The 25380-nt window shown below is 42.7% G+C and overlaps 1 protein-coding gene across 1 annotated transcript in view; it reads right to left on the bottom strand.

Moving 5' to 3' along the window:
• Positions 1-25380, bottom strand: part of EBF2 (EBF transcription factor 2) — a 258990-nt gene that overhangs the window by 53188 nt on the left and 180422 nt on the right. The window contains exon 7 of the mRNA XM_072637683.1: positions 15813-15894. Coding sequence (XP_072493784.1) covers positions 15813-15894 — 82 coding nt within the window. The remainder of the gene's footprint in view (positions 1-15812; positions 15895-25380) is intronic.

The raw sequence follows: 25380 nt of genomic DNA on the forward strand, positions 1-25380 counted from the left end.
GCCAGGTAACCCCTTACTGTCTCCTCCTTTCTCATACTGGTTTTATTTAGCTAATCTTTTAACTCAAACCCGATATTCTTCAAGAACCCTTTCTTTCCTGGTTCCACCCAATCTCTGGTGCCTTCCCTTTCAATCCATCAATTAATAAACGTTTCAAGAGTACCTCTAACTTACTGGATAGACAGAGGTAGAAATAGATTCATCTAGATAGATAGAATGAGTTGGCAATAGAAATAGATAGATAGATAGACAGACAGACAGACATATCTTATAGGCACCTAATTATGTCCATGTTCTTTCCCATTAGACAGTAAGCCACTTGAAGGCAGGAAATATTTTTGCCATTCATTGCATCCCTGGATCTGAACACAGATGCCTGGCACAGAGGAGGCACTTAATGAATGTTTGTGGATTGATTGGCCAACTGACTTTCTAAACTGAAATTCATTCTCCTCAGCAAAGAAAAAAAAGCAAATTAAGAACTGAGCTGCTCTGCCTTCTCTCTCCATCACCCATTATCAGTGTCCCATTCACCCCAAATAGCAGTTCTTTCTCTTTACAGAGTACTAACCATGATTAGTGAATAAATAGCCATCTGAAAAGTTGTTTCTCCAAGTTTTGAGCCCTCAGTTGTGAGGACTCTGCCATGAAAACCAGGTCATTAAAAGCCGAAGATATAAGGACTAACTCAGAGGAAAATCCTTACCATTTAGATATTGCCCAGCGCTATGAGCTAGGCTTGAGTTTAGCGTTGCATCGATCACAGTTAGGTTCGAGTCTGTTTCCAATTGTTCTCTCGTGAACATGTATGTCCATGTCTGGCGAAAACCCTCTCCCCAAATTTAATATCACGAGGGTGGTGGCCACAAAGACATGAACATTCATCGTCTAGCAGCCCACAATGTTATCAGGATGGGCCTCAGCAAAGGGCAAGCCTCATTACAGCCAAAGGAGGAAACTGTGCCTCTAAACCAGACGGGAACTATCACATGTAGACAAATGTGAAGGTTGAAAGTGATCAGCACTGTACATTTGTACACTCAGAATACAATAGCCATGTATGTTTTAATGAGGGGGGACAGGAGAAGGGAAAAGAGATGAGAATAAGTCATTATTGCAAATGCGGGTGGGTGGGTGAATATTCAAAGATGTGACAAAGATGCTCAAGAAACCCCCCTCCATGGGGAAAAAAGATGAGTGGAGATTTCAGGCTTTAATCGTTGATAAACTGTACTGGGCTCACTTAGGAGAGACCTTGCCCCAACCAAGGAGGATTATGTGGATATTAGGAATGCCCTCACTGAGCCCTCTCTAATTCATTCCCCAAGGTTCCTGTCAGAGTCATTCTCCATGTCTGCCTTTCTCATGCATTCTAGCCCCAGAAGGTTGTGGGTTCCAGGTGCCAGTGGATTTCATCATCGACCCTTCGGGTGGAGGCAGCCTCAGGTCCAGAGTGAGCGTTTCCCCACATGACACACCCAAGTGGTTCAGATGCACTTCATTATTTTCTATTAACAATGGAAATAAATTTTCATCTCTTGCTGGCTAGCAAAGGCCTACCAGGGCAGCGAGGGAATTGACCTGAATTATTTCAGTGTCAGAAATATTTATGACAAGATTTTAAATTATATCCAAATGTAAATCATTATCTATATGTGTATCACATGTTGTTATTTGATATGATAAACACAATCTATAAGCCATATTTTATACACACACACATACATAAACAGACTTAGATGATTAAGGTTGCATTTTTTAACATTTTAAAAATCTTGAAATATGAGTACAGTGACCATATAAGCTGGATTTTCCCCAACAGTCTTGATTTCAAATAATCCATCTCATTGTTACCAAAAACAAAACCAAAAGAAACCTTCGTCCAACCAAGAGTCCTGATTCAGAATTGGAAAATATTTGGAATAAATGATAACTCACCAGTTAAACCCATGGAAAAGATTTCATTCATAAAGTTCTGAATACAGAATTGAAAATACCCTGAATAAATGCAGACACATATCTTTATCCATACAGAGGTACCCAGGATGAAATTCCTGGCCCTAGGGAAGGAGAAGTTTCCTTATTGAGGAGAGGATATATTTGTTGCTTTCCAGGTTCCAAATGGAACTCCTTTCAATATTGCTTGATTAGCGATGACAACAATGAAATTACTTTTAGGCAGGAGTTTTTTTTAAAAAAAGAAAAATACCCCAATCCAACTCTGAATGTTTTAAGACTTAAAGGAAGTGGACTGTACATTCCTGCCTCTCTCCGCTCCCAGGCCTTCCCCTTCCACTAGCCAACTTCTTTCCCCTAGCGAGTATTTCCTGGGTCATGGAGGCTGACCCGTCCCATCTGGAATCAATCAGTCAACTCCTGACAACTTCCTGAAACACCTCACTCCATTTCCTGTTCTCTCCCCCTTCCCTCTTTCCCCCTGGTTTGCTTCATTCTCCCAAAGTACAGGCTACAGCAGCTTAATGTTAGGGGGTCAGACACAGTTAGACTCCAAAACACTACACACTGACACCTTTGACCTTCAAAAATCTTTACATCTTAGCTAAACAAATCAAGGTCACCGTTCCTCACCATTACCTTGTTAACCATTTGTAGGCATCTCGGCCAGTTCTGCCGGTCACATAGGCACCAAGACCACTTGGCCTCCTGAGCTGGGATTTCTTTGAAAAGGAACAGATATTGGGAAAGCCCATGGGCAGAGTCAATCGTCAATAGAGTACTAAAGTTGGAGCCAGGTAAAAAACTGAGATCAAACTCTGCCTCTGATATTGAAACCTCAAAAAGTTATTTCTTTCTGACCTTCAGTTTCCTCATTGGTAAAACAGAGTACCTAGAACATGACCTCTGAGTTGTTATAACATTCAACGGAGATATTGTCCATAATGTGCTTTGCAAACTTGAAAGAACTATGTCAATGCCAATTCTTGTTGGTATTATTATTAAAAATATTGGATAGGAAGAAAAGATCTCAGTTGGAGTATCTGCAAGTAACAATGCCCTTTGTTTATCCCAAAGACAGGGGAAGAGCCCATGTGCAAAGAGCTAGGGATGCAAAGAAAGCCCCCTCCCCCATGTCCTCTGAAATGTAGTTGTAGACAGTTGTCTAGAATGCCAAGAAGTACTTTTCCTATAGAGTAAAAGTTTGGTCTTTGCATTCCTAGTGCATAGCACATAGTAGGTGCTTAATAAATACCTGATTGATTTGTATCCCTAGAGTGTAGCACAAAGTCAGTGTTTAATAAATATGAAAATGTTAAATGAATGATGTCCCAATGACCTCCCACCATCCTGCAAATTTTCCCTATTTCTTCCTGTGCAGGAATATTTTTGGTATCACCTCTCTAATGACATCACCTGCCTAATACCAGGGGCCCAGATGTTCATGGTTAATTGACAGTGATGCATATTCTTGGGGCTGGACAGAAGTCGTCAAACTCAACCTCAGTTTACACATGAGGAAAATGAGACCCAGAGAAGTGACTTGCCCAAGATCATACATCAGATCAGTGAAATAGCTGAGACTAGACCCCACGTACCCCAATTCCCAAAGGAATACTTTCTCTCTGGTGCTATAATGCCCAGTTTTTATTTTGTAGATGAGGAAATAAGCAGAGAAAGCTTGTATGATTCCCAAATTCAATGGGAAGCCAGATTTCGGGCCCAGGTCCTGTAACCTGAGGTCCAGCATATCCCCCAGTGTTCCACACTGCCTCCAAATTGATCTTGCCCAAGCTACTTCAGCAAGAATTTCTCCAAGAAGTATAAATTCTAGCTTAAGCCACAAGGACAACACAAATGATGAATACTTCTCAGGAGGGAATGACGCAACCTGAAGTACCTTTGCGGGTTTATGCCCAGATTCTCAGAAAAAGAAATCACAGTCCCTTGGTTCTCATTTAATATTAGGGAGGTTTCTGAAAAGAAAGCCAATATTTTCCCTTTTTTTGTATTTCTTGGCCTGCCTGGATATCTTCTCTGCTATTTGACCAGGGCCCTGTCTTTGATAAGAGGCAGCCCAAGCTGGAATCACCCAGATCTAGGATAGACCGTTTTTGGTGATCATTAATTACACTGAAACAGAAACTTAAAGGCAGGGTTGACATCCCTTCCCCTATATCCCTATCCTGAGGAAAATGTCCAGAAAAAAGATAACAATCAAAATCTGCACCTCCATCGACAACCTGAGAAAATGTCCTAGTAACCAAAGTCGGCATTCTAAAGTCATGTTTTCCTTTTAATCACCCAAAGGCCTCCCCTACCCCCACACCAATAATTTATCCAAAGCAGGGGCTGAGTTGTAAAGAGCTTTTTCCTGCTCATAAAAGTCCACTGTGGGAGTTGCCCCTTGGGTGGACACATCTGTTAGTCTCTCCATAAGAGTAATATTTCAATAGTGGGATTGTTTCTTCAGCCCACCAGAAGATGAATGTCATGTGGTATGGGGACTGTTATCAAGCCTGCTTGGTCCCACCCTTGGCTAACCTTCACACCTCAATCTGAAATGGTCATGGGTCAGTATTTGAGCCTCCACACAGCCACTCTTTAAATCAGGGGGAGGGGGAGGAGGGGGAAAGAGGAGATTTGCCTGGCCCATGCTCTCAACCTGCCTGAGAGGAAGCCATGATGCAGTGAAGAGAAAGGCAAGAAAACCAGGGTTTGAGTCCTGTTTCCCTCCCTGGGCAAGTGAATTAACTTCTTGGCATTCTAGACAACTGTCTAAAGCGCTACATTTCAGAAGACATGGCGGGGTGGGGGGGGTGCTTTCTTTGCATCTCTAGCACTTTGCATAGAAACATAGTAGGAACATAGCAGGTGCTTAATAATGCTTGTTGAGTTGAAGATTCCAACCAGCTTTTGTAGCAAGAGTTTCTTTATCTCGGAATTCCCACTCTCAGTGAAATCATGGATCTGATTCCAATTCGGAATTCTGTTCTCTAGGACTTTGTTTTTCCTTTATCACACTGCTCTATCCACCCAGACCTGGCAGAATCCTGAGAGGAAATTTGGTGCCATGAAAGGACAGAGTGCTGGATGTGTAAGTAGGTCACAGGTTCAAATCCAGTCTCAGAAGCTTAACTAGCTGTGTGACCCTGGACAAATCACTGAATCTCTCTGGGCCTCAGTTTCCTCCTTTGCAAAGTGACTAGAGGTTGGACTCAACAGCTTCCTATGGGTGGCCATTATGTTCTTTGGGTCTGTTTTGCATAGACCTATGCATAAAGATGCTATCCCCACCCCCCATCCCCAATGCAAATTCCTTAGGGGTCGGCACTGTTTTGCCCAGCACTTAGCACAGTGTCCAGCCCAAAGCAGTCCCTTAATAAATGACTGTTGAATTGACTTTCCCTGTACCCAGCAGGTGGCTCTCAGGTCATGCCCAGGTGTTTCTGTTGGAATCTAGCTTCTTCTCCTCAAAAAAAATCATCTTGTATTTATTTTGCATCAATATCTGGGTGATCCCAGTCCAATGTCAGGACCACTGCTTTCATCTTTTTATCCACAGGAGTCAAGCCCAGGCCTGGCATACAGTAGGTACTTAATAAATACCCATTGCACTTGTCATTGTTGCCAGAAGGAAGGACAAAGAGAAAGAGAAGGTATAATGAAAAATAGTTTGAAAGACACGAATCTTATATGTACTAGAGAAGAAATACGTTGGTTTGAAACTTTGCCCCAAAAGTTCAGATCTCTTGTGGAAGGAAGGAAGGAAGGAAGGAAGGAAGGAAGGAAGGAAGGAAGGAAGGAAGGAAGGAAGGAAGGAAGGAAGGAAGGAAGGAAAGAAGGAAGAAAGAAAGAAAGGAAGGAAAGAAGGAAAGAAGAAGGAAGGAAAGAAGGAAGGAAGGAAAGAAAGAAAGAAAAAGAAAATGGAAGGAAGGAAGAAATTTGAGATGAGGGCCCATAGGTATAGAACATTAAGTATAAAATTTAATATCTTAGTTAATTTTACTAAATTGTCCTTTTCTCTCTTATCTCATTGTTTGTTATAAGGATTGGCTCTTGGAGTAGGTGGGAGCTACATTGAGAAATGCAGATATGGAAAAACAAAATATATGAATAAAATGGTTTTTTAACCCTCACACCAGTTTTGCCCTCTTGGATACGTTTGGCCTGTCCAAGGCAAGGGAGATGAGCAGGTCCCCACAATGGGCGCTACATGGCAGCATGGGTGCCCCCAGACCCACTTACGAATGAATGAACAGCAAATATTCACAGACAGGCTCTAAATGGACCTTCAATGCTTCCCAGGGTGGGGTGAGGTGGGGCACCTTTAGGACATTTTACATCTGTTGGAAATTGAATCTATGAGGTGTTTTTTCCTTAAACATTCTGTCATTATACACATTATTCCAACTTTACCAAAGAAGGATGGCTGGGGTGGGAAGCAGGAGGGTATTTTCCACCCATGGAAGGAGGAAAAGTCAAGACAGGCCTGGGGATCCCAGAGCGACAGTCAAGGGACCTGAAAAAAATCAAGCATTTGTAATCTAGAAGGGGAAAGGGACCTCGGAAGTCATCTAGTCTAGCCTCCTAATTTTACAGCAGGAGAAACTGAGTCCCAGAGCAGTAAAGAATCAGAGAAGTCAAGCAACTTAACCAGGGTCACACAGACAGTAGGTTTCATCTCCATATCCAACTTAGCACAGTACCTAGTCTGCTATTAAGTAGGCAATAAATTAATAAGGATTTATTGACTGACTCTACCCTTAGTGGCTATCACAGGATCTAGCATGTAGTAGGTGCTTAATAATGCTCATGGACTAAATACATCTACAAACAGTCCCTGTTGTCAAGAAATTTACATTCTACTAGTCAAAAATGAAAGAAATGAAGGACATCACCAAATAAGTCAATATGGTTCCGTTGAGGAGGTGAACCCTAAGCTGGGCTTAAAGACAGGTAAGATTTGGCCATGTTACCTCCAAAAGCAGCAAGCTGCCTTGTCGAAGAGCATCTCGGCTGACATATTTCTGACTAAAGCTAGCTGCACTGACTCTTTTTAAGAAGGCACTTTTGTAATGTGTTGAATAAACAATGACCTCAGAGACAAGTTTGCTTGACATTAGGTAATAATAAAGGACATTTATTTGGTGTTTCAAGGTATATGAAGTGCTTATTTATATGGTCTTATTTGAGATTACAAGTATTACAGATATTTTTCAAAGCTGGCCTGAGACACTTACTAGCTAGGTGACCCTGGGAAAAACCCTTAACTACTATCTGCCTCAGTTTCCTCATCTGTAAAATAGAAATAATAATAGCACTGACCTCTCAGGGTTGTAGTAAGGATGTAATAATGATAACTAATGATAATAACAGTCAACATTTATATAGTACTCACTGTGTGCCAGACAGTATGCTAAGCACTTTATAATTAGTATCTCATTCCATACTCACAACGACCCTAAGAGACAGGAGCTATGGGGAAACCAAGAAAGACAGTTCTCTTTTTTTGTGTGTGTGGGGGGCGGGGTAACTGGGGCTAAGTGACTTGTCTGAGACCACACAGCTAGTAAGCATCTGAGCTGAATTGGAACTCAGGTCCTCCTGACTCCGGGACCAGTGCTCTATCCACTGTGCTGCCCCTAGAGGCAGATAGCCTTTGAGTGATTTGCCGAGTCTGAGGGTGAAAGATAATGGAGACCTCATCCTGCCCTGACATGACTCTGATCTCCTCTGGATGAGCTTTAAATTTGGAAAGGTTTTCATTCTATGTCACTTAGAACTTACAACTATATAGAATGTTGATATCTTTTGAAATGGCATCCTTAAAAATTTTATACATTAATTTTATGTATATTCATATGATGTTGGCCAACAGTCCATTCTGTGATAATTCTAATTCTATTTATTGAGTTCTTGCTGCTGTTTTAAAGTCTTTAAAATTTGTATTATTGTTATTCTTGTCATTGTCATCATCATCATCATCGTTAGTCTTTCATCTTCTCTGGCTAATAATCTACCATGTGTCTAGGTCAAGTGCAACTACTGTACTTGCAGGAAGTGTTAGGAGCCACAGGGGCAGCATATGTATTTGGTGCCTTCTCTTTTTGACATGAGATACAGACATTCCCTTCCACCCTTGTCTGTAGTGATGCTATAGGCCACCTGCCTTCCAACCCTACCTCCATGTGTAGCGAGGCATAGCCAAGAGTCAAAACATTGGCAGGAGAGCTCAAAATCAGGAAAGTACCTTAGCTCTTCCAGAGAGCCAAGGAACTGGTACAGTCTTAAAGTCTTCAATCAGTCTATGAATACATATATATGTACAGTCAGGACCTTGTATGTTTGGGGCATTATGAGCTGAGGTTCACTTATTGAAGTTCTAGTAAGGGTCCTGCACAATTGTTCCAGGATGAGTGGGAGCTTTCAGTCCTCAATCAATTCAACACAACATTTATTAAACACTTACTATGTGCAAATGGAGGGGAAGTGAATAGCACTAAATAGAAGGCTGGCCTTGGAGTCATGGATACCTGGTCCCAAGTCATGTGTCTGATCAGTACAGATGGGGTGACTCTAGGCAATGCATTCAACCTCTCAGTACTTCCAAGGAACTCCCCAAATGGGTTGCCAGTCTGCATTGGTGGAGGGAATTTCCACACTGGGAAGTTCCCTATATTACCCAAATCACACACAGACCCAGACTAGCTCCTCCACTATCACCCCAACCCAACACACACACAAATGTTCAAGTAACTATAGTAAAAATTGAGAATAAAATAACTCCCTCCCAAAGGAAACAGTTGCTGTTGGATTATAAGGGGAGGTACTTGAGTTCTATCAGCATCCTGATCCTTCTTGAGAATTCATGGGGTATGTCCAATGACCACTTTTCCAGTGCGCTTCAGTGGGAATTTCTTTGGGGAGGGGGCTTGAGTTGGACTACTTGAGGACTCTGCCAACTCTGAAATTCTGCAGCTCTTTGACACTAATTTAGCTGTGGAGACTTACTCAGGTCCAAACTAAATCCAAAGGATTATCAAGCTAACCTAAATGCTCACTTTCATTTTTCTCCAGTTTTTCCTTCAGAGCTCAGAAAACATTTCCCATGGAAACTGACAAAACATCCCACTAGCCCTGGTTTTCAGTCCCTGTCTGAAGACCACAGGGCTTTGGGGCACAAGGTTATGGTAGGAAAGCTTGGACAAACTCCCTGGGGTCCTTTTCTCCAGTCTTGGAGCTTCAGACTACGTGAAAGACTTCATAGCACAGGGAAGGTTTTCAGACTCCAAATGGGTAATTATGACTTCTGATCTCCAAGTCTCTGGTTTGTTTCACCAGTGGATAATGGACTCACCTGTCGGTCTCAAAGGCCATAAGTCAAGCGATTTCCATGATGGGTTTTAAAACTTCTGCTCAGTAGCCTGGGCGATTTCAAATGGTGGGTGAGATCAGAAAGCAGCTGGCAGCTCTCACACTGAAAGACTGGAAAGGCAGAAACCTGCCGGCAGCTGGGGCTGGATTAGATTTTTGCCATTTGGAGTTAATTTAAACTCTTGTTTCCCTCTTCAACGAGTGTGAGAGATACATTGGACTTTTTTAAAAAAGAAAAATAGTCTCATTACCCCCTCAAAAAAAAGTCTTTTATAATAGTCAAGATTTGAAAAAGCTTAGGGGACAGCCATCATCTCTGCCAAACCAAGGAAAGTATGAGTGGCTGGCATATCCTTGGCTCTTGCATCATCCAGTTTCATAGACTGAGGGGCTGTGCACTTGGGGGTCTCCATCACGTACACTTGACAGGCCACATCCTCTCACAGCTGCTGTCTCTAACCCACAGCACCTTGAACTGGCCGCTTCTCATCATTCAACATCCCTGCTTCATCTCCCCCTTCCACCATTCCTTTCTGGCCTCCTTTCATTCCTTTGGCATTCTTCCTCATGTTCCTGTTGGCCTACAATTACCTTTCCTGGTTCTTGACTAGATGAAGTCAACTCCTTCCAATTTCTCCATAAGAGGTCACTTCTTAAGTGACCAAAATAAACTTGGCATAGCTTTTCTTTCATGCCCCTGGTGAGAAATAATTTCTCTCTCTCTTCATTATTTTTCCCTTTGTCTGTGTGGAATTACATTAGCGTAGCTCATGTTCATGGACTGTTTTCAGATTTCCAAGGGGTTTGGGGGACAATATCTCATTTGATCCTGATAGCTGCCCTATGAGGTGGATGGTACATGCATTCCTATCCTCATTTCACAGAGAAAGAAACTGAGGCTCATAGAGTGGGAAATGACTGCTGTAAGGTCTTACAATATTAGGAGTTGGACTTGAATGCTCTCACTCTGGTCAATTCCTTGTCATAACTCCAGACACATCAGTCTGACCACTGATTTCTGGATTCCTGAGCGTCTTCTTCCATCATGTCATTATGGGACCGAAGACTGCCTTTGTCAGTTATTAGCTGTGTGGCCTTAGACAAGTCATTTCACCCTCTCTTGGCCTGAGTTTGCATATCAGTAGAATGATGAGATCCAACGAGATGGTTCCTTATAGCTATATATCTATGTTCTTACAGCCCTAAGCTTTTCCATGGGGAGTCAGAAAGTCTATATGTGCTCCAAGGATGCCCAAGAATCATTCTTCCATTCATTCATTCAATGAACAATTATTAAGCACCTAGACTTTGTGCCAGAAACTTGAGATTGTTGTTCAGTCGTGTTTAAGTCATGTCCAACTCTTTGTGACCCTATTTGGGGTTTCCCTGGCTAAGATACTGGAGTGGTCTGCCATTTCCTTCTTCATCTCATTTTGTTGATGAGGAACTAAGTCCAAAGTCAAGTGACTTGCCCAAGGGCACAAAGCTCGGAAGTATCTGAGGTCAGGTTTGAACTCAGGAAGACAAGTCTTTCTAACTCCAGGCCCAGCATGCTATCCACTGTGCCACCTAGCTGCCCTAGAAACTTGGGATATGAAAATAAAAATGAAACAAGTCCTGCCTTCAAGACACTTACATTCTTCTAAAAGAAATATGACTGATGATGGTGGGGATGAGCCAGCTTGGTGGTGGCATGTTAGTCTCTTAAAAGAACACTTTGTATGGTATATCTGTCTGCTTGTATGCTTATATGACTTTACCAGAAGCATCAACCCCTGTGGGATCTAGAAATCTGCTCTGGCGTAGCCCCTGAAAACTTCTTCACGACCTACAAAGTCTGACTCCTCCTGATCACTGAGGGGTCAATGGCAGTTAACCATAGTGAGTCGGACCAGCCCACATTTCCACTCCATTCTGAGGATGATCCCCAAAAGTGTACGAAAATGATCTTGGGGCAAGAAGTCAGTTATGGTACATCTGTACATTCTGGCTTCAGAATCTAAACTGAGGAAATGACAATGAACCCAATTCTTCTCCATTTAGCTTCTTTCCTCTCTTGGCTTTACAGCAGCCTACTCTCCACCCACAAACCAAAAAAATAAAAAAAGCAGAAAATGGGACTCCTTATGTGTTAACAGGTCCCTTGGAGCTTCAACAAAACACGGAGTTCTTTTACTCTTTCCCCATGAAGGTATGAGTCACCGGATTCTATCCAACAGCACCATTTCTGTAATGGCTGGGGTGAGTTTCCTTGCTCATAGATTGTGGAATTTTGAAACACCTTGGGGCCCATCAGAATCCCAGACCCCATAATCATTGTTTCATTTATCACACAAATCGATTTAATGTTATATGTTACCATTCATCACCTAATAAGCTTCATTTCCCACCTCCTTGCCTTTACACAGTCTGAGAGGCCCCCATCAATGAGAAGTTGTGAATTTCATCCTCTTATCCCTGTCTCATAAAATATGTCCCTTCAAAGCTCAGCCTGGGTGCTACCTCATATGCAAATCCTTTCCAGATTACTCTCATTTCTTAATGCTCTTTCTCACCATTGTCTATTTACCCATTGTATCCCCTTCCGCCAAGAATGTCAATTCTTTGATGACGAAGTTTGTTTTTTTTTTCCATTTCTGTCTTGTGCATAATAGCATTATAATAAGTTGCTTGGTTTGGTTTGGTTTGGTTTTGTAAACTGAGAACAGAAGTTTTTATTTTTGTTCTTGCCTTGCACACTCCCCAGTACTTAATAAATGGTGGAAGAATTGAATTGAATTTGGTAGTGGAGATAAACATATTTTCTATGGAGAGCCAAGATGCCAGGTCTTCAACTGAATGGGCAAGGTCAAGTTCAAATGGAAGATGCCCCCCCCCTCCAGAAGCTCCAAGGCTCCAGGCTCATTTGTCATGCTCGGGTTTTGCCACATTTCAGTCCTACTTATTTCTTAAATCCTAGTGTTTGGGATCTAGTTCCAGCTTGTTCATTTTTGATTTCTCTTAGGGAGAAGAACATGGGATTGTTTTGGTTTAAGATCCATTTCAAAGTTAATATTGAGTTTCTGTTCAGTTCCAATCCTCCTAAGAAACTTAATCACATTTAGCCTGACTCCCCTCAACTCAATCAACTGAAAATCATGGATTAATTGACTACTGTCTACAAGACAGCATGGTTTAGGTGACTGTCATGCCTGCCCTGGAGACAGGAAGACCTGGGTCCCATCTTGATCCTGACACTAACTACCCGTGTGTCTATGGGGTAGATTACTCAATCTCCTTAAGATTCAGGAATCTTTCTAGGACTCATGAACTGAATCATAGAGAAAATGTGACAGGTGTCTGTGAAGTGACTTCCCATACTGGAATTTCCCTATACTGGTCACAATTCCTCTCATATTCACTGATACGTTTCAGACTAGAGATTCTATTGATATAGACAACTCTCAGGGAGGAAAAGGTCCTTTACCAATGAAAAGTGACACCTCTGCATGTCAGAGTCTAGGGAGGTATTCTGTAGTCTGAAGTCATCATTTCAATGTTTGTGAAGTTTTTTTAAGTAAATTTTTAAAATATAATTGCTTTCATTTGTAAGCTTATGTATTTTGTTTTATGAATTTTAAAATCATTTTTCTGAGACCCGACCCTGAAAGCTTCACCAGATAGCTAAAATGGAGATGTATGATCTCCCACCCTCTCAAAAAATTATTAAGAGCGCTTGTCTTAGAAAGATGCCTGGGGTTGTGAGGCCATGTGACTTGCCCAGGGTCACACTATTCAGGATTCCAAGGCTAGCCACCATTTCACTGAACCTGAGGCCCTGGTGACAAGCCCACTTTCCTCAAGAAACTTATATTCATTTCACAAAGTGAAGCAGAAAATTGAATCAAATATACAGGCACTCAAAGCTCCCTTTAGAGGCACTGTGGTAGGGCAGAATTGTGAGTCAGAGGACACAGATTCAGACTCAAGCTCTGCTACATCTGGCTTGTATGACCTCTGGGGAACCCCTTAATATGTCTGGTCTTCAGACATTTATATTTTAAAGTAAAGAGCTTGTACTACATGCAGCCATACACTGGTAAGTGTTTAACAATCAACCCTCCATCTATATACTTGGTGCATGTCTAAATTCAGTCTGAACCATTAAAAATTTTCTCCATCACTTTCTTAAGTCTGGATCACCAATAAAACAATGTCAAGCCTTGCTTTGTAGCTTTTGCCAATTTCCGACATGTAAATGGTCACACCGATCATTTAACAATTGACTCTCCGTGGGATGTACTGTCTCCAGTATGTCCCTGCTGTGTGACCTACGAAGTCCTAACCATTTCAAAATGTCTGATCTGAGCCTTCCAACATGAAGTTTCTTTGTCTCTAATGACTCTTATTTCAAGGCATAATTAACATTGAGATAATCATAGCACCTACCTCCTAGGGCTGTTGTGAGGAGAATACGAGATAATGTTTGTTAGAGTGCTTTGCAAACCTTAAAGCTTTCTAGAAGTGCTAGCTGCTGTACAATAAACCAACTAAACGCTTTTGCCTGAAATATTCAGATAATGGAGAGGAGCATCTGAGGGGGAAGATGGAGGTAGTACAAACTTTGCCTCAGTCATTGAGGTGATCCCATCCATTTGGCTATTCTTGTGGGTGCTGACAGGCTAAAGGCTGCCATCACGCGTCTTGAACCAGGTCCACATCCAAGAGGTCATTCCCACATAAAATAAACATTTATTAATCACTGCTATGCTGTGTGCTGAAGATGGCCAGATCTCAAACATTAAGAGTGTAAATCTGTCTCTAATGCGCAAATATATGCACATATAATGTAAGCCTATACATACATGTGCATGTGTGCATATATGTATGTGTGTGTGTTTAAAACAACTGAGCCGCTCAGGTTATATATCTATTACAGCTGCATTTAACTTAGGTACAATTTCGCTGGAGGTTATCTTCCTAACAGAAACAGCTGTCCTGTCTATAGAGTTCTAAAATGTGCAAAGCACCTGACTATACATTATCCCTCTAACCTCATGAGTTTAGTTCAATACTGAGTGCAGCAGTGAACAGAGTGCTGGACTTGGAGTCAGGAAGACCTGAGTTCGAATCCTGTCTAAGACACTTCTAGCCTTAGCAATCCTGGGCAAGTTGTATAAATTTCTCTCAGTCTCAGTTTCCTCCTTTGTAAAGATGATGATAATAGTCCCTACCTCACAGCATTGTTATAAGAATCAAAAGAGAGAGGGCACATTGAAAACTCTAAAATGGGGATGGGGAACCTTTGGCTTCAGGGCCACATGTGGCCTTCTAGGTGCTCAAGTGCAGCCTTTCGACTGAATCCAAACCAAAGGGCTGCACTTGAGGACCTAGAGGGTCATACATGGCCTTGGGGGGTCACAGATTCCCCACCTCTGGCCTAAAACATTATATAAATGTTGACTGTGTTGCTCATAAGGAAATTGAGCCTTGAGAGGTCAGGTGAATTGCCCAGGGTCACCCAGCTAGTGAACCCTGTGAGTGTTTTGTCAACCTTAGAGTCAGATAGATGCTAGCTATTATATCAGAGAAGCCCTTCTACTTCTCTTCTCCTCAGGTTTGCATTTTTCCATCTTGAAAATGGGTTCAGATAATTCCCTCCTGCTCTCTAGTTCAAATGTTAAGATAGAAAAGAAGGAAATGTTTCAGAAGGTGACCCACTGAGCCTTGAAACCTTAGAACTATCTCAGGCTACAAAGTATTAGCTCCCTTAAAATGCTTTATTTCTACATTTTCCCCTTCTGAGTTTGGGCTGGGGACAAATGGCAGGAAAGTCATTTGATGAATTAAATATGGGTACTTCAAAGATTAAGGAAGGGGGGGGCGATTGGGAGGGAGTATACTTGCTTACATTTCCAACCCAACACAGTTCGCCTCACTCTGTGTTTTTTATTAGCTCGTATTCTCAATACATCAGTGATGGGGTGATGGAGCCACTGGCAGATTTAACTGCCAAGCAGCTGGGTCACTGTCCCATGGGCCCTATTGCTGTGTGGAGCTCTTAAAGTGACCATGACGATTTGGCTGGCCAGTTTTGGAAGGGCCGAGAGGGAGAGAGAGAGAGAGAGAGAGAGAGAGAGAGAGAGAGAGAGAGAGAGAGAGAGAGAGAGAGAGAGAGAGACGATTGAAAAGGTTCACAGGATGGGAAAAGGAGAGCCAAAAGCAATGCCTTCAGAAGATCCTGGGTGGCTGGGTCTCAAGGACCAGAGTCCTTGGGGATTTGGGGAGGTGGAAATGATAATCTGAAGGTTTTCCATTATGTCTGTACCCCTGCTTGAACATCTCCTTCCTGCAGGGATCTAGGAAAGAAAGCAGAAGGTCTGAACCTTGCCAATGAAGGCAGCTTTCACACCATCGGATATGGTTTATCATTTACTGTCATCTTTTTCATCGTGAAGGAAAGTGGCAAGGTTTACTTACAGCTACAGCAGACCCCTTACCTGGAAGCGTCGCATGTCCCTGGGGTTTCCTGCTGTTTTCAAACAATTTTGATTGCACTTCAGGAAAAATTTTAAAAAGAATCTGCAGAGAAAAGGGGACAAATTATACCTTTAAGAAATCTGAAATCACCAGGTTTATTATTATTTTCATCATTATTATTAATTGCTATGGTGGGTAGATCTCATCGATTTAATAGTATTTGAGGAATGATCGTAGTTCAAATCTGCCAAATTTCAACTCACTGTCCCAGAGTCACGCGCAGGACCGATCTTTAAGACTCCACCATTTAAAATGCTTTTCAGTGGTAGTAACACATCACTGTTGTTTCCCCCACCCCACCCACTGGGCTAGGCTTATCAAGGGTGCAGCTGGACACAGCCCCCTGGTAGTTCCTTCTTCATGGGCAGTGATGACCCAAGTCAGGCAGAGATATCTCTGATACAGGTTTGAAATATCCCAGTGTGGGTCAGACACAAGGCTTCCAACTGGTCAGATGTATGTATATATACAGGTACCTTTTTAGTCACACACACACACACACACACACACACACACACACACACACAAGCTTATCAGCATTTCATGCTTTTTCCAGGCAATTCATTTACAACTTAGAAAATGGTCTTTTGGACTCCAAAGGGAACCTGGCTCTGTGGGGCTGCCCCTCCCTCCTTGGTGAGAACTGGGCTTATAATGACCAATGACCATTTTTACTACTCTTTTCCAGACTGTGGAAACAAAGGACAGAAATATAGTTTGGGTGTGTCATTCGAGGGGCGCTGGTGAAGCCAGGCATCCCCTACCAGAAGCCAGTTGTGCAACTTGGAAAACCAAGGCATCTTTAATTAGCCAGTCACCCCCAGCTGAGGGAAAAGAGCAGAGGGAGCCTTGAAGGGAGCTGCATTTTTTTAGTATTTGAAAAACGGGTTTCCAAATACAATAAGTTTTCTTTCTTTCTTTATTTCACTTGCAGAGTCCTTCCCTTAAAAAAATAAAAAATAAAAATAAACCGAGCTTTTGCAGTAAGTAAAAGTCCCAGGTGAGCAAGGCCTATTTCCCTTCCTGTTGCTATGACAACGAATTTTTACCGCAGTCCCAAAGTCCCTTCAGAACTCTCACATCCATGCCTTGAATCAGAACTTTAAAGGAGAAGATAGACATTTTTCCCCAGGATTTACCACCAACACAAATAAAGGGGAAATAGCAGCGTCCATCCAAGTGGCCTTTTGCACACAGGGGTGATCAAGGGGATGTCGCTGTGGACTCGGGGACCTAGGATGCTTCCCCCCAAAAAATTGCACAAAAGAAACCACCAATGAGCCAATTAGTGGCATTTCTCTCTCCATTAAAGAGGAGGGTGAGCAGATAAGCAGGCAAAGTGAGGGAGGTGGAGGAAGGAAAAGGGAAGAGGCGCTCTCCAGAGCTTTGGCTACATCGAAAGGGTATTCTTGTTTTCCATCCGTTAAAAGATATTTGGGGAAGTGTTGGTGATTGTTCCTACAGTAAGCCTGACTGTGAATTCAAAAATTATAGAGACAGATAGACAGAGACCGAGAGACAGACAAAGACATTAAAAAAACTGGAAACGAGAGAGTTAGAGATGCAGAGACAGAGAGAGCAGAGACTGAGAGACACAAAGAGAGACAGAGCACAGACAAAGAGCCTGAGAGAAAGAAAGCAGAGAGCCCGAAATAGAGAGGGAGAGAGAGACAGAAGGACAGAAAGAGACAAAGGCAGAGAGGCAGAGAGAGAAAGAGGCGGAGATGGAGAGAATTAAAACTCGATTTCCATCTATGTCTATGTGTAGATGGAGTTCAGGCTGTGCTCTCTGAATTCACACCAAGGTTTATTGCAGGAAGGGTCACAACACTTTTCAAATAGTTTTTAACAGATTCAAAATAAGTACGCGTATAGGTCTAAATAAATCTGGCTATTGCTGGCAGTTAAAAAAAGAAAAGACGGGCTCAAAGAGAAAGGGAAGGACAATGCACTGTAATTTAGAAACTGAAGACAAGTTGTTGATTGGATCCCTAGACAGGGCAGTGGGGAGTATCTGATCTTCTCTGTCCTTTGGTAGGGAGTGAGAATAAGGTGAAGGTGTGACCTTCATCAGCAAAGTCCTAGATGTCGGCAAAGTTCAGGATAAAATGAGATGATGATGCTGAGGATGATGACGATGACGACAATGATGATCATGATGATGATGATGATGGAGTGGGAGGATGGGGGAGGGGTGTGATTTCATTGATGTAAAAACCTTCCCTCCTTCCAATGCAAATCAACACCTGGTTTGCCTGGGCTACTGACAGGTTTAAGTGACCTCACCCAAGGTCACATAGCCAATCCCTGTGAGAGGTGGAGCCAAACTCAGGTCTTTTTGACTCCAAGGCTGTATCCCTACCCCATTATATCATTCTGTCTCTCTAATAACAACAAATGTGTCTATAACTATTGTATACATATATTTTCCATTACACTTCAGAGTATTTGGGTCTACGAGCTAGAAAAACCTGGCTTCAGATTCTATCACTGATACCTGGACAAATGACTTAATTTCTCTGAGCCTCAGTTTGGTTTTCTGTAAAATGGGAATAAAAATTCCTGATGCCCCCCACGTCCTAGGATTTTTGTGAAGTTCAGGTGGGATGACTGATAATGAATGCAAAAAGCTTTTACAAACTTTAAAGGTTGCCCTGAATTTCAGCAGTTGTTTATTTTCCCTTTTGATTCCAAACTTTGTAAATTCTTGATGCTCCACTAATGAAAGCTCTCTTCGTGTCTTGATCCAGACTCAGATGGGCCAGGGGTGAGATGCCCTCCACTACTCCATACGAACTGTGGGTTACACCTGTCCCCAGTTTCTAAAGATCAATGAACCCCTCTTTTCTTTCTTTTCCAAGACTGGTTTCTTCTTTTCTTAACCAACACCCAGAATTCTATCTTTTCTCTCCTTAAACCCAAGTATGGTATTTCCCTTTACTCTTCCTCCCTCTCTTTTCTCCTTCTTCTTCCTCTCTTTCTCTTCCTTCTTCTCTCTCCTTTCTCTCTTCTCTCTTTCCTCTTTTTTCTTTCCTATTTCTTTGCTTTCTCCTCCATCTGCTTTCCCCTTCTCCACTCTCTTCTTTTCTCTCGGTCTATGTCTCTTCTATTTCTCTTCTCTGCTCCCCTGCTGCTCCCTCCTCCCTTCTCTTTCTCCTTTCTCCTTTCCCCTTATATTTGGACGGTATAACTCTAAGGGGGCCCCCTATCAAACCTGCTACATCTCGTTATATTGTTCCCCACCCCCATCCACCCTCAAAGAAGTGTTTGGTGAAAACATTAATATTTATTGTAGCATGCTGATATAGACGGCTCTGGAGAGGGAGAACCTAGAAAGAGATGGGATTTTACACAGAATCAAATTGATTTAGGGCTAAGAAAGAGCCTTCCAAAAGGATTTATTCAATTTAAAAGTGCGACCTCTGATGATTCTGCGGAAATTACCCTACTTTGGGCTCCTCCTGCCTGACAGTGCTTTGGGTTTGTGCTTGGCCTGATACCTCCCTACACACTCTATGAATTTAGCAGTCAATTCAAAATGGGTCAAGTGGAGAGAGGAAGGGGGAGCTTGGGCCCCTAACTCATTGTCTCGTGACCTCTGAGGCCCACTCTTGGGGAAAACACAGGGGATCCTGCCTGGCTGTCACTGGAAATTCAAGCACGTGAGTGGGGGCCATGGATAGCTTGTATCCAGATATAAAAATTAATTAAAAGAGGTTCTGAAGTTGGCTGAGGTCTCTCCTCACTTTCTTTCCTGAGGTCACGGGATTTTTACCCTCTTCTTCCTCTCAAACACTCCATGGGATGGGATGGGTCCTCAGCAGCCATGTGAGACATCCTAGACTGGACAAAATCCCCTCCACCAAGTCCCCTTTATGGGCTCACCCAGACTGTGCTTGAATACCTCTAGGGCAAGGGAACTCACTCCCTTATGAGGCAGTCTGTTCCACTTTGGGATGGCTAAAATGGCACCTTTGCAACATCTACCCATTGTTCCTCTCTGGGCCAAGAACCAAGTCTGTAAGCATTTGTTAACTCTTACTATATGCTGGACCCTGTGCAAGGAACTGGGGAGACAATAATGAAAATGAAACGGCCCCTGCCTTCAAGGAGGTTATATTCTCTTGAAGCTGAGGCAATTAAGCACAATGGATGATGCACTGGGCCTGGAGTCAGGAATATTCCAGTTCAAATATGGTCTTAGACACTTACTAGCTGGACAAGTCACTTGAACCTCTGTTTGTCTCAGTTTCCTCAACTGTAAAATTGCTGATGAAAATAGCATCTGCTTCACAGAGTTGTTGTAAGGGTCAAATGGGATATTTGTAAAGCATTTTGCACAGTTGGCATACAGAAGGTGACATATAAATGCTTGTTCTCTCCCCTACTGAGAAAGAAGAATGGATCTAATCCTGATTTGACATATCCTTCAAATCCTTGAAGACAATTGACTATTTTTCCTTATCCATACAACTGAGTCTTCTTAATCAAGTAATAAGCATTTATTAAACACTTACTGAATGCTAGGCACTGTGACCTGAGAACATGATGACAAGCAAAGCAATTCCTGCCTCTGAGAAGCTTAAAATGAAGTGAGGGTATGGGGACACCAGATCCATCTAAAACATAAACAAGGTAGAAGATAATTGGGGAGGGGGAGACTAGCAGCAGGGTGGTCAAAAGAGAGTTTGTGTAAAATCTGGCATCAGAGATGAGATTCAAGAGAAACAATAGAAGTCACTGTGGGGTAACTCGGTCACTACTCTCAAAGTCAAGAAGGCCTGGGTTCAAGTCACACATCTAACACGGCAATCAATCAATAAGTATTTATTAAATACCTATTATGTACCAGGTGCGGTAGATAGAATGCTGTGCCTAAAGTCAGGAAGACTCATTTTCCTGAGGTTAAATATAGCCTCAGATACGTACTAGCTGTGTGACCCTGGGCAAGTCACTTAACCCTGTTTGCCTCAGTTTCCTCCTCTGTCAAATGAGTTGGAGGAGGAAATGGCAAACCACTCCAGTATCTTTGCCAAGGAAACCCCAAATGGGGTCAGGAAGATGACTGAAACAAGAAAATAACAACAAATTATGTAACAGACACTGTTTTAAGGATTAGGGATACAGAGAAAGTCCAAAGACAGTTCCTGGTCTCAAGGATCTCAGTCTACTGGGGAAGACAACATACAAAACACTATATGCAAACAAGATGCATAGAGTATATATTGGAGATAATCAATGGAGGGAGGACAGGAGCATTAAGCCTCATATGGGTTGTGTGACCCTGAACCAGTTCCTTAACTACTTACTACTCTAGGCAACTTTCTAAGACTTTAAATTACAAAGGAGCTAAGCTGTGTTGATGGAGAGGCGAGAGCCTTCTTCCCTGGAGAGTTCACTCTATGGATGGAAGCAGAGGTCCGTGATGGCAATCCCCTGAGGGGAGCTAGAAATTCTAAGAGGTGGCAATGAGGAGGGCATTGCAGCCATGGTGGAAAGCCACTGCAGAGTTACAGAGCCCACCCAATTCCTTCAGCAATCTTTACACAGTATGAACTTAAGGTCTTGTCAATATGACAGACATGATCTGGTCAGAATGGAGTCTGGGGGGGGGTCTATCATCAACCTTGTCCTGGACACAAATACACCTCTCTTCCTACATGACCTAAGATTGTAGTGGCCTCTTTGGCCTCCATGACACTTTGCTGACTTAGGTTGAGTTCATGGTCTACTCCATCCCTCCAATTTTTTCCCAATGAACTGGTATCCCAACTCATTTCCCCAAGGTGGTACTTGTGAGGTTGATTTTTAAGAATTTCAATTCATATCTCACTCTTGTACTGGGACTTCTACTTCCATCCCCACTGTTGTCACTGTGAATTAATGGTGACAGAACTTACATTCTATATAGCCATGTTAGTAGATTATGTCAAATAGGACTGGATCAAAAGTTGGGTGACCCATATTCTGTTCTCTTTCTCACCTTATGCTTCACAGAAATGTACTTTTTCAAAGTTAGAAGGGACTCTGCAGCTGTCAAGTATAATTCATGACTGAATAAGAATCCCTTCTATGGTACCTAACAAATGACCTTTGTTTGAATGCCTCCATGGAGAGGGAAGCCTACTATCTCCATCCCAAGTCAGCCTATTCCACTGGGAAAATGCTAAGTTTTAAGAGGTTTTTACTTGCCAAAAACCCAACAGGCCTCTTTGCAACATCCACCTGGAGCTCCTTGTTGCACCCTTGGGAGCTGAGACTGGTTCCATTCTACTCACTCTTCAATATGGTGTCACTTCAGCTATTGGAAGACAGTCATCATGTCCCTCACATCGTGATTCTGCTTTTCTTTTTTATCTCTGGGGTCCTGCACATAGAAAGTGCTTAATAAATGCCTGTGGATTCACTGGAGACATAAGGCCATAGATGTAGAGCTGGAAGCAACCTCAGGTATTGTCTGATCCAATCTCCTCATTTTATGGGAAGGAAACTGAGGCACCATGAATTGATGGGACTCACCCAGGTCACAAAGACAGTGAATGACAGAGACTGTCATAGACTGTGAATCCATGTCCAACAACTCCAGAGAGTCACTGTTTTCCGCTGATCTGCACTCACCTACATCTTCTTTTCTCCATGCTAAGCATTCTTCATTCCTTCAGCCAATCTTCACATGGCATTCAAGGGACTCCATCATCCTATCAATCAGACTGCCTTCCTCTGGACCCTCCCAACTTAAAAACACACTTCCATAAATGTGGCAATCAGTCATACATGAATGACCTCTGCATAGTACAAGACTATGACTTCCTTATTCTTGACTGAAATGAGGACCAACTTTTTTCCTTCAGCTCTCCCTTCATCCCACTTCCAGAAGGTAGAGCCAGAAGAGGTCATTCTGACTAAGGAGTCATAGTTTGGTGAACAAACTGGTGTTCTTCAAATCCTCACTTCTGCCCTTTTACGGCTGCTAAATAATCAAGATGAGAACTTCCAACCAATAGAGAATTTAATGATGGATTTTCTTGGGCTCTTTTGTGATTTCATCAGTGTCAGGAAATCCCAGTGGGGAAGCTCCCTCTACCAATTCATATCAGACCCTTTTCTGAAATTTATACCCTCAGAGAGTTGCCTAAAGAAGATAGTGATGAACTCTCAGGGTCCTGCAGCTGGTATGTGAAAGAGAGAAACTTGTCCCCCACTCTTTGGATTCCAAGACCAGTTATGTACTATACAACCTCTCCCCTTCTTGCCTAGGTTAAGCCTGCTGTTTCCCACTTGAACCAATAAAAGTGGAAATTACACATCTCATTTCCTGTAAGTGACTTCCCAATGGAATCCCAACCACATCCCTGGCAGGCTGTCAGCCAAAGACAGTAATGAGTGGGACTTTGCCTTGAGCCCTTAAGGAGTCTGTTGAGTGCTTATGTCCCAACCCAGGATATTAAAAGCCCTGGAGTCTCCAGGCCATGTGAAGGCTGTGACTCTCATCTGCAAAAATGAGGAAGTTCTGGGAGGTCAAGATTCCGTCCTGCTCTTCTCTTCTCCCAGAGCATCCTGGCACCATAGGGCATGAGATCATCTCCACAGCAAAGCATCACTGCATGCCTGATACAAACAACAAGGCTCAAGAGGAAAGGAAGTGAAGAAAACCTGGACATATTTTCACTAATCAGTTTCGATCAGATGCCCAGTGACAGGATTGTTTTTAACAAATTTCCTTCATTTTGTAATAATTGAACTGTGACAAATAAATAAGAGACTAGAAAAAGTGACCCCTGAGAATATACTTTTGCATCTTTAGAATCTTACTCTCCCATATAGTAGCAAGCATTTATATAGGATTTTAAGGTTTACAAAACACTTCACAACTTATTATCTCATATTAATCCTTACAACAACCCTGGGAGGGAGGTGCTATCATTAGCTCCACTTTACAGATGAGGAAACTGAGGCAGATTGCAGTTAAATGACTTGGCCTGGGCCACACAGTAAGTATCTGATGCTGGATTTGAATTCAGGTCTTCCAGATAACAATGCTCCATCTCAGACTGTGAGCTCCTTGAGGGCAGGGACCATCTTTTGCCTCTTTTTTTGTATCCCTAGCACTTAGTACAAGTGCCTGGCACATAATAAATGTTCATTAACTGATGGACCCTCTAATGAGCCATCTATCTGCCTTGAGTACCAAAACAGTCAGAGGAAAGTCTCTGGGGCCCTGAGTAGATCTACTAATGGAGGATTGGATAGAAAACAATACAGATTGGCTAACAAGACAGAAAAGGAAAATGAAAAATGATGGAGATGATGTGGAAAAATTGGGACACTAATGCATTGTTGGTGGAGTTGTGAACTGATCCAGCTATATGGAAGAGCAATTTGGAACTATGCTCAAAGAGCTATAAAATTGTTCATATACAAGAAATACCACTACTAGGTCTAAGTCCCAAAGAGAACAGAGAAAAAGTTGGTGAACAACAGTTTGGTGTCCTTCAAATCCTCCCTTCTCCCCTTTTATGGCTGCTAAATAATCAAGATGAGAACTTCCAACCAACAGAGAATTTAATGATGGATTTTCTTGGGCTCTTTTGTGATTTCATCAGCGTCAGGAACTCCCAGTGGGGAAGCTCCCTCTACCAATTCATATCAGACCCTTCTCTGAAATTTTTTTACAAAAATATTTGACAATTCTTTTTGTCATGGGAAAAAATTGGACATCAAGGAGATACCCATCAATTGGGGAATGGCTGAAAAAGTTGTGGTCTGTGGTTGTGATAGAATACTACTGTGCTATTAGAAATGGTAAGAAGGATGGTTTCAGAAAAACCTGGGATATTTTATAGGAATTCATGCAAAGTTAAATGCTCAGAATCAGGATAACATCACTGTCCACAGTAACAGCAGTATCATTAAGGATGATCAACTGTTAAACACCGAGATACTCGGATCAAGAAATGATGCTGGACAGTTACAAAGGACCCGTGATGAAAATTACTATCTACCTCAAGAGAGAAAGCCTATGAACTCTGAATGCAAATTAAAACAAACTTTTAAAATTTTTCTTTAGAGGGGCGGAGCCAAGATGGCGTAGTAGAAAGACGCACATACACATAGCTCCGAACCCACAACCCATAGAACAACTACAAAGAAGTAACTCACGGCGAATTCTGCACCCAGAGGCCACAGAACCTTGGAGCGAGGGAGATTTCTGTTCCGGAGAGACCTGCAAACCTCTCGTAAAAGGTCCTTCGTGCTGCGGACTGGGCGCCGGGACTGGGAGCTGAGTACAGCCCTGCCGTGGCCGCGGCAGCGAGAGGAACAGATCCGAGCGGGCTTCAGGGACGGGATCTCCAGCGGCCGCACAAGTACCTCCACCCACAGGTGACGGGGGTCGGTGAGAGAGTCCCTTTGGCAGGTCGAGGGGGGAGTGGGGTGCCCCCATGGCTCGGGCCCCCTTGGGAGACAGAAGCTGAGGGGCAGCGGCAGACCAGGGCTCTCCAAGCAGGCAGGAGCCTGGATCCATTGTTG

The sequence above is a fragment of the Notamacropus eugenii genome, chromosome 1 (genome assembly GCF_028372415.1).
Source record: "Notamacropus eugenii isolate mMacEug1 chromosome 1, mMacEug1.pri_v2, whole genome shotgun sequence".
NCBI classification, from domain to species: Eukaryota; Metazoa; Chordata; class Mammalia; order Diprotodontia; family Macropodidae; genus Notamacropus; species Notamacropus eugenii.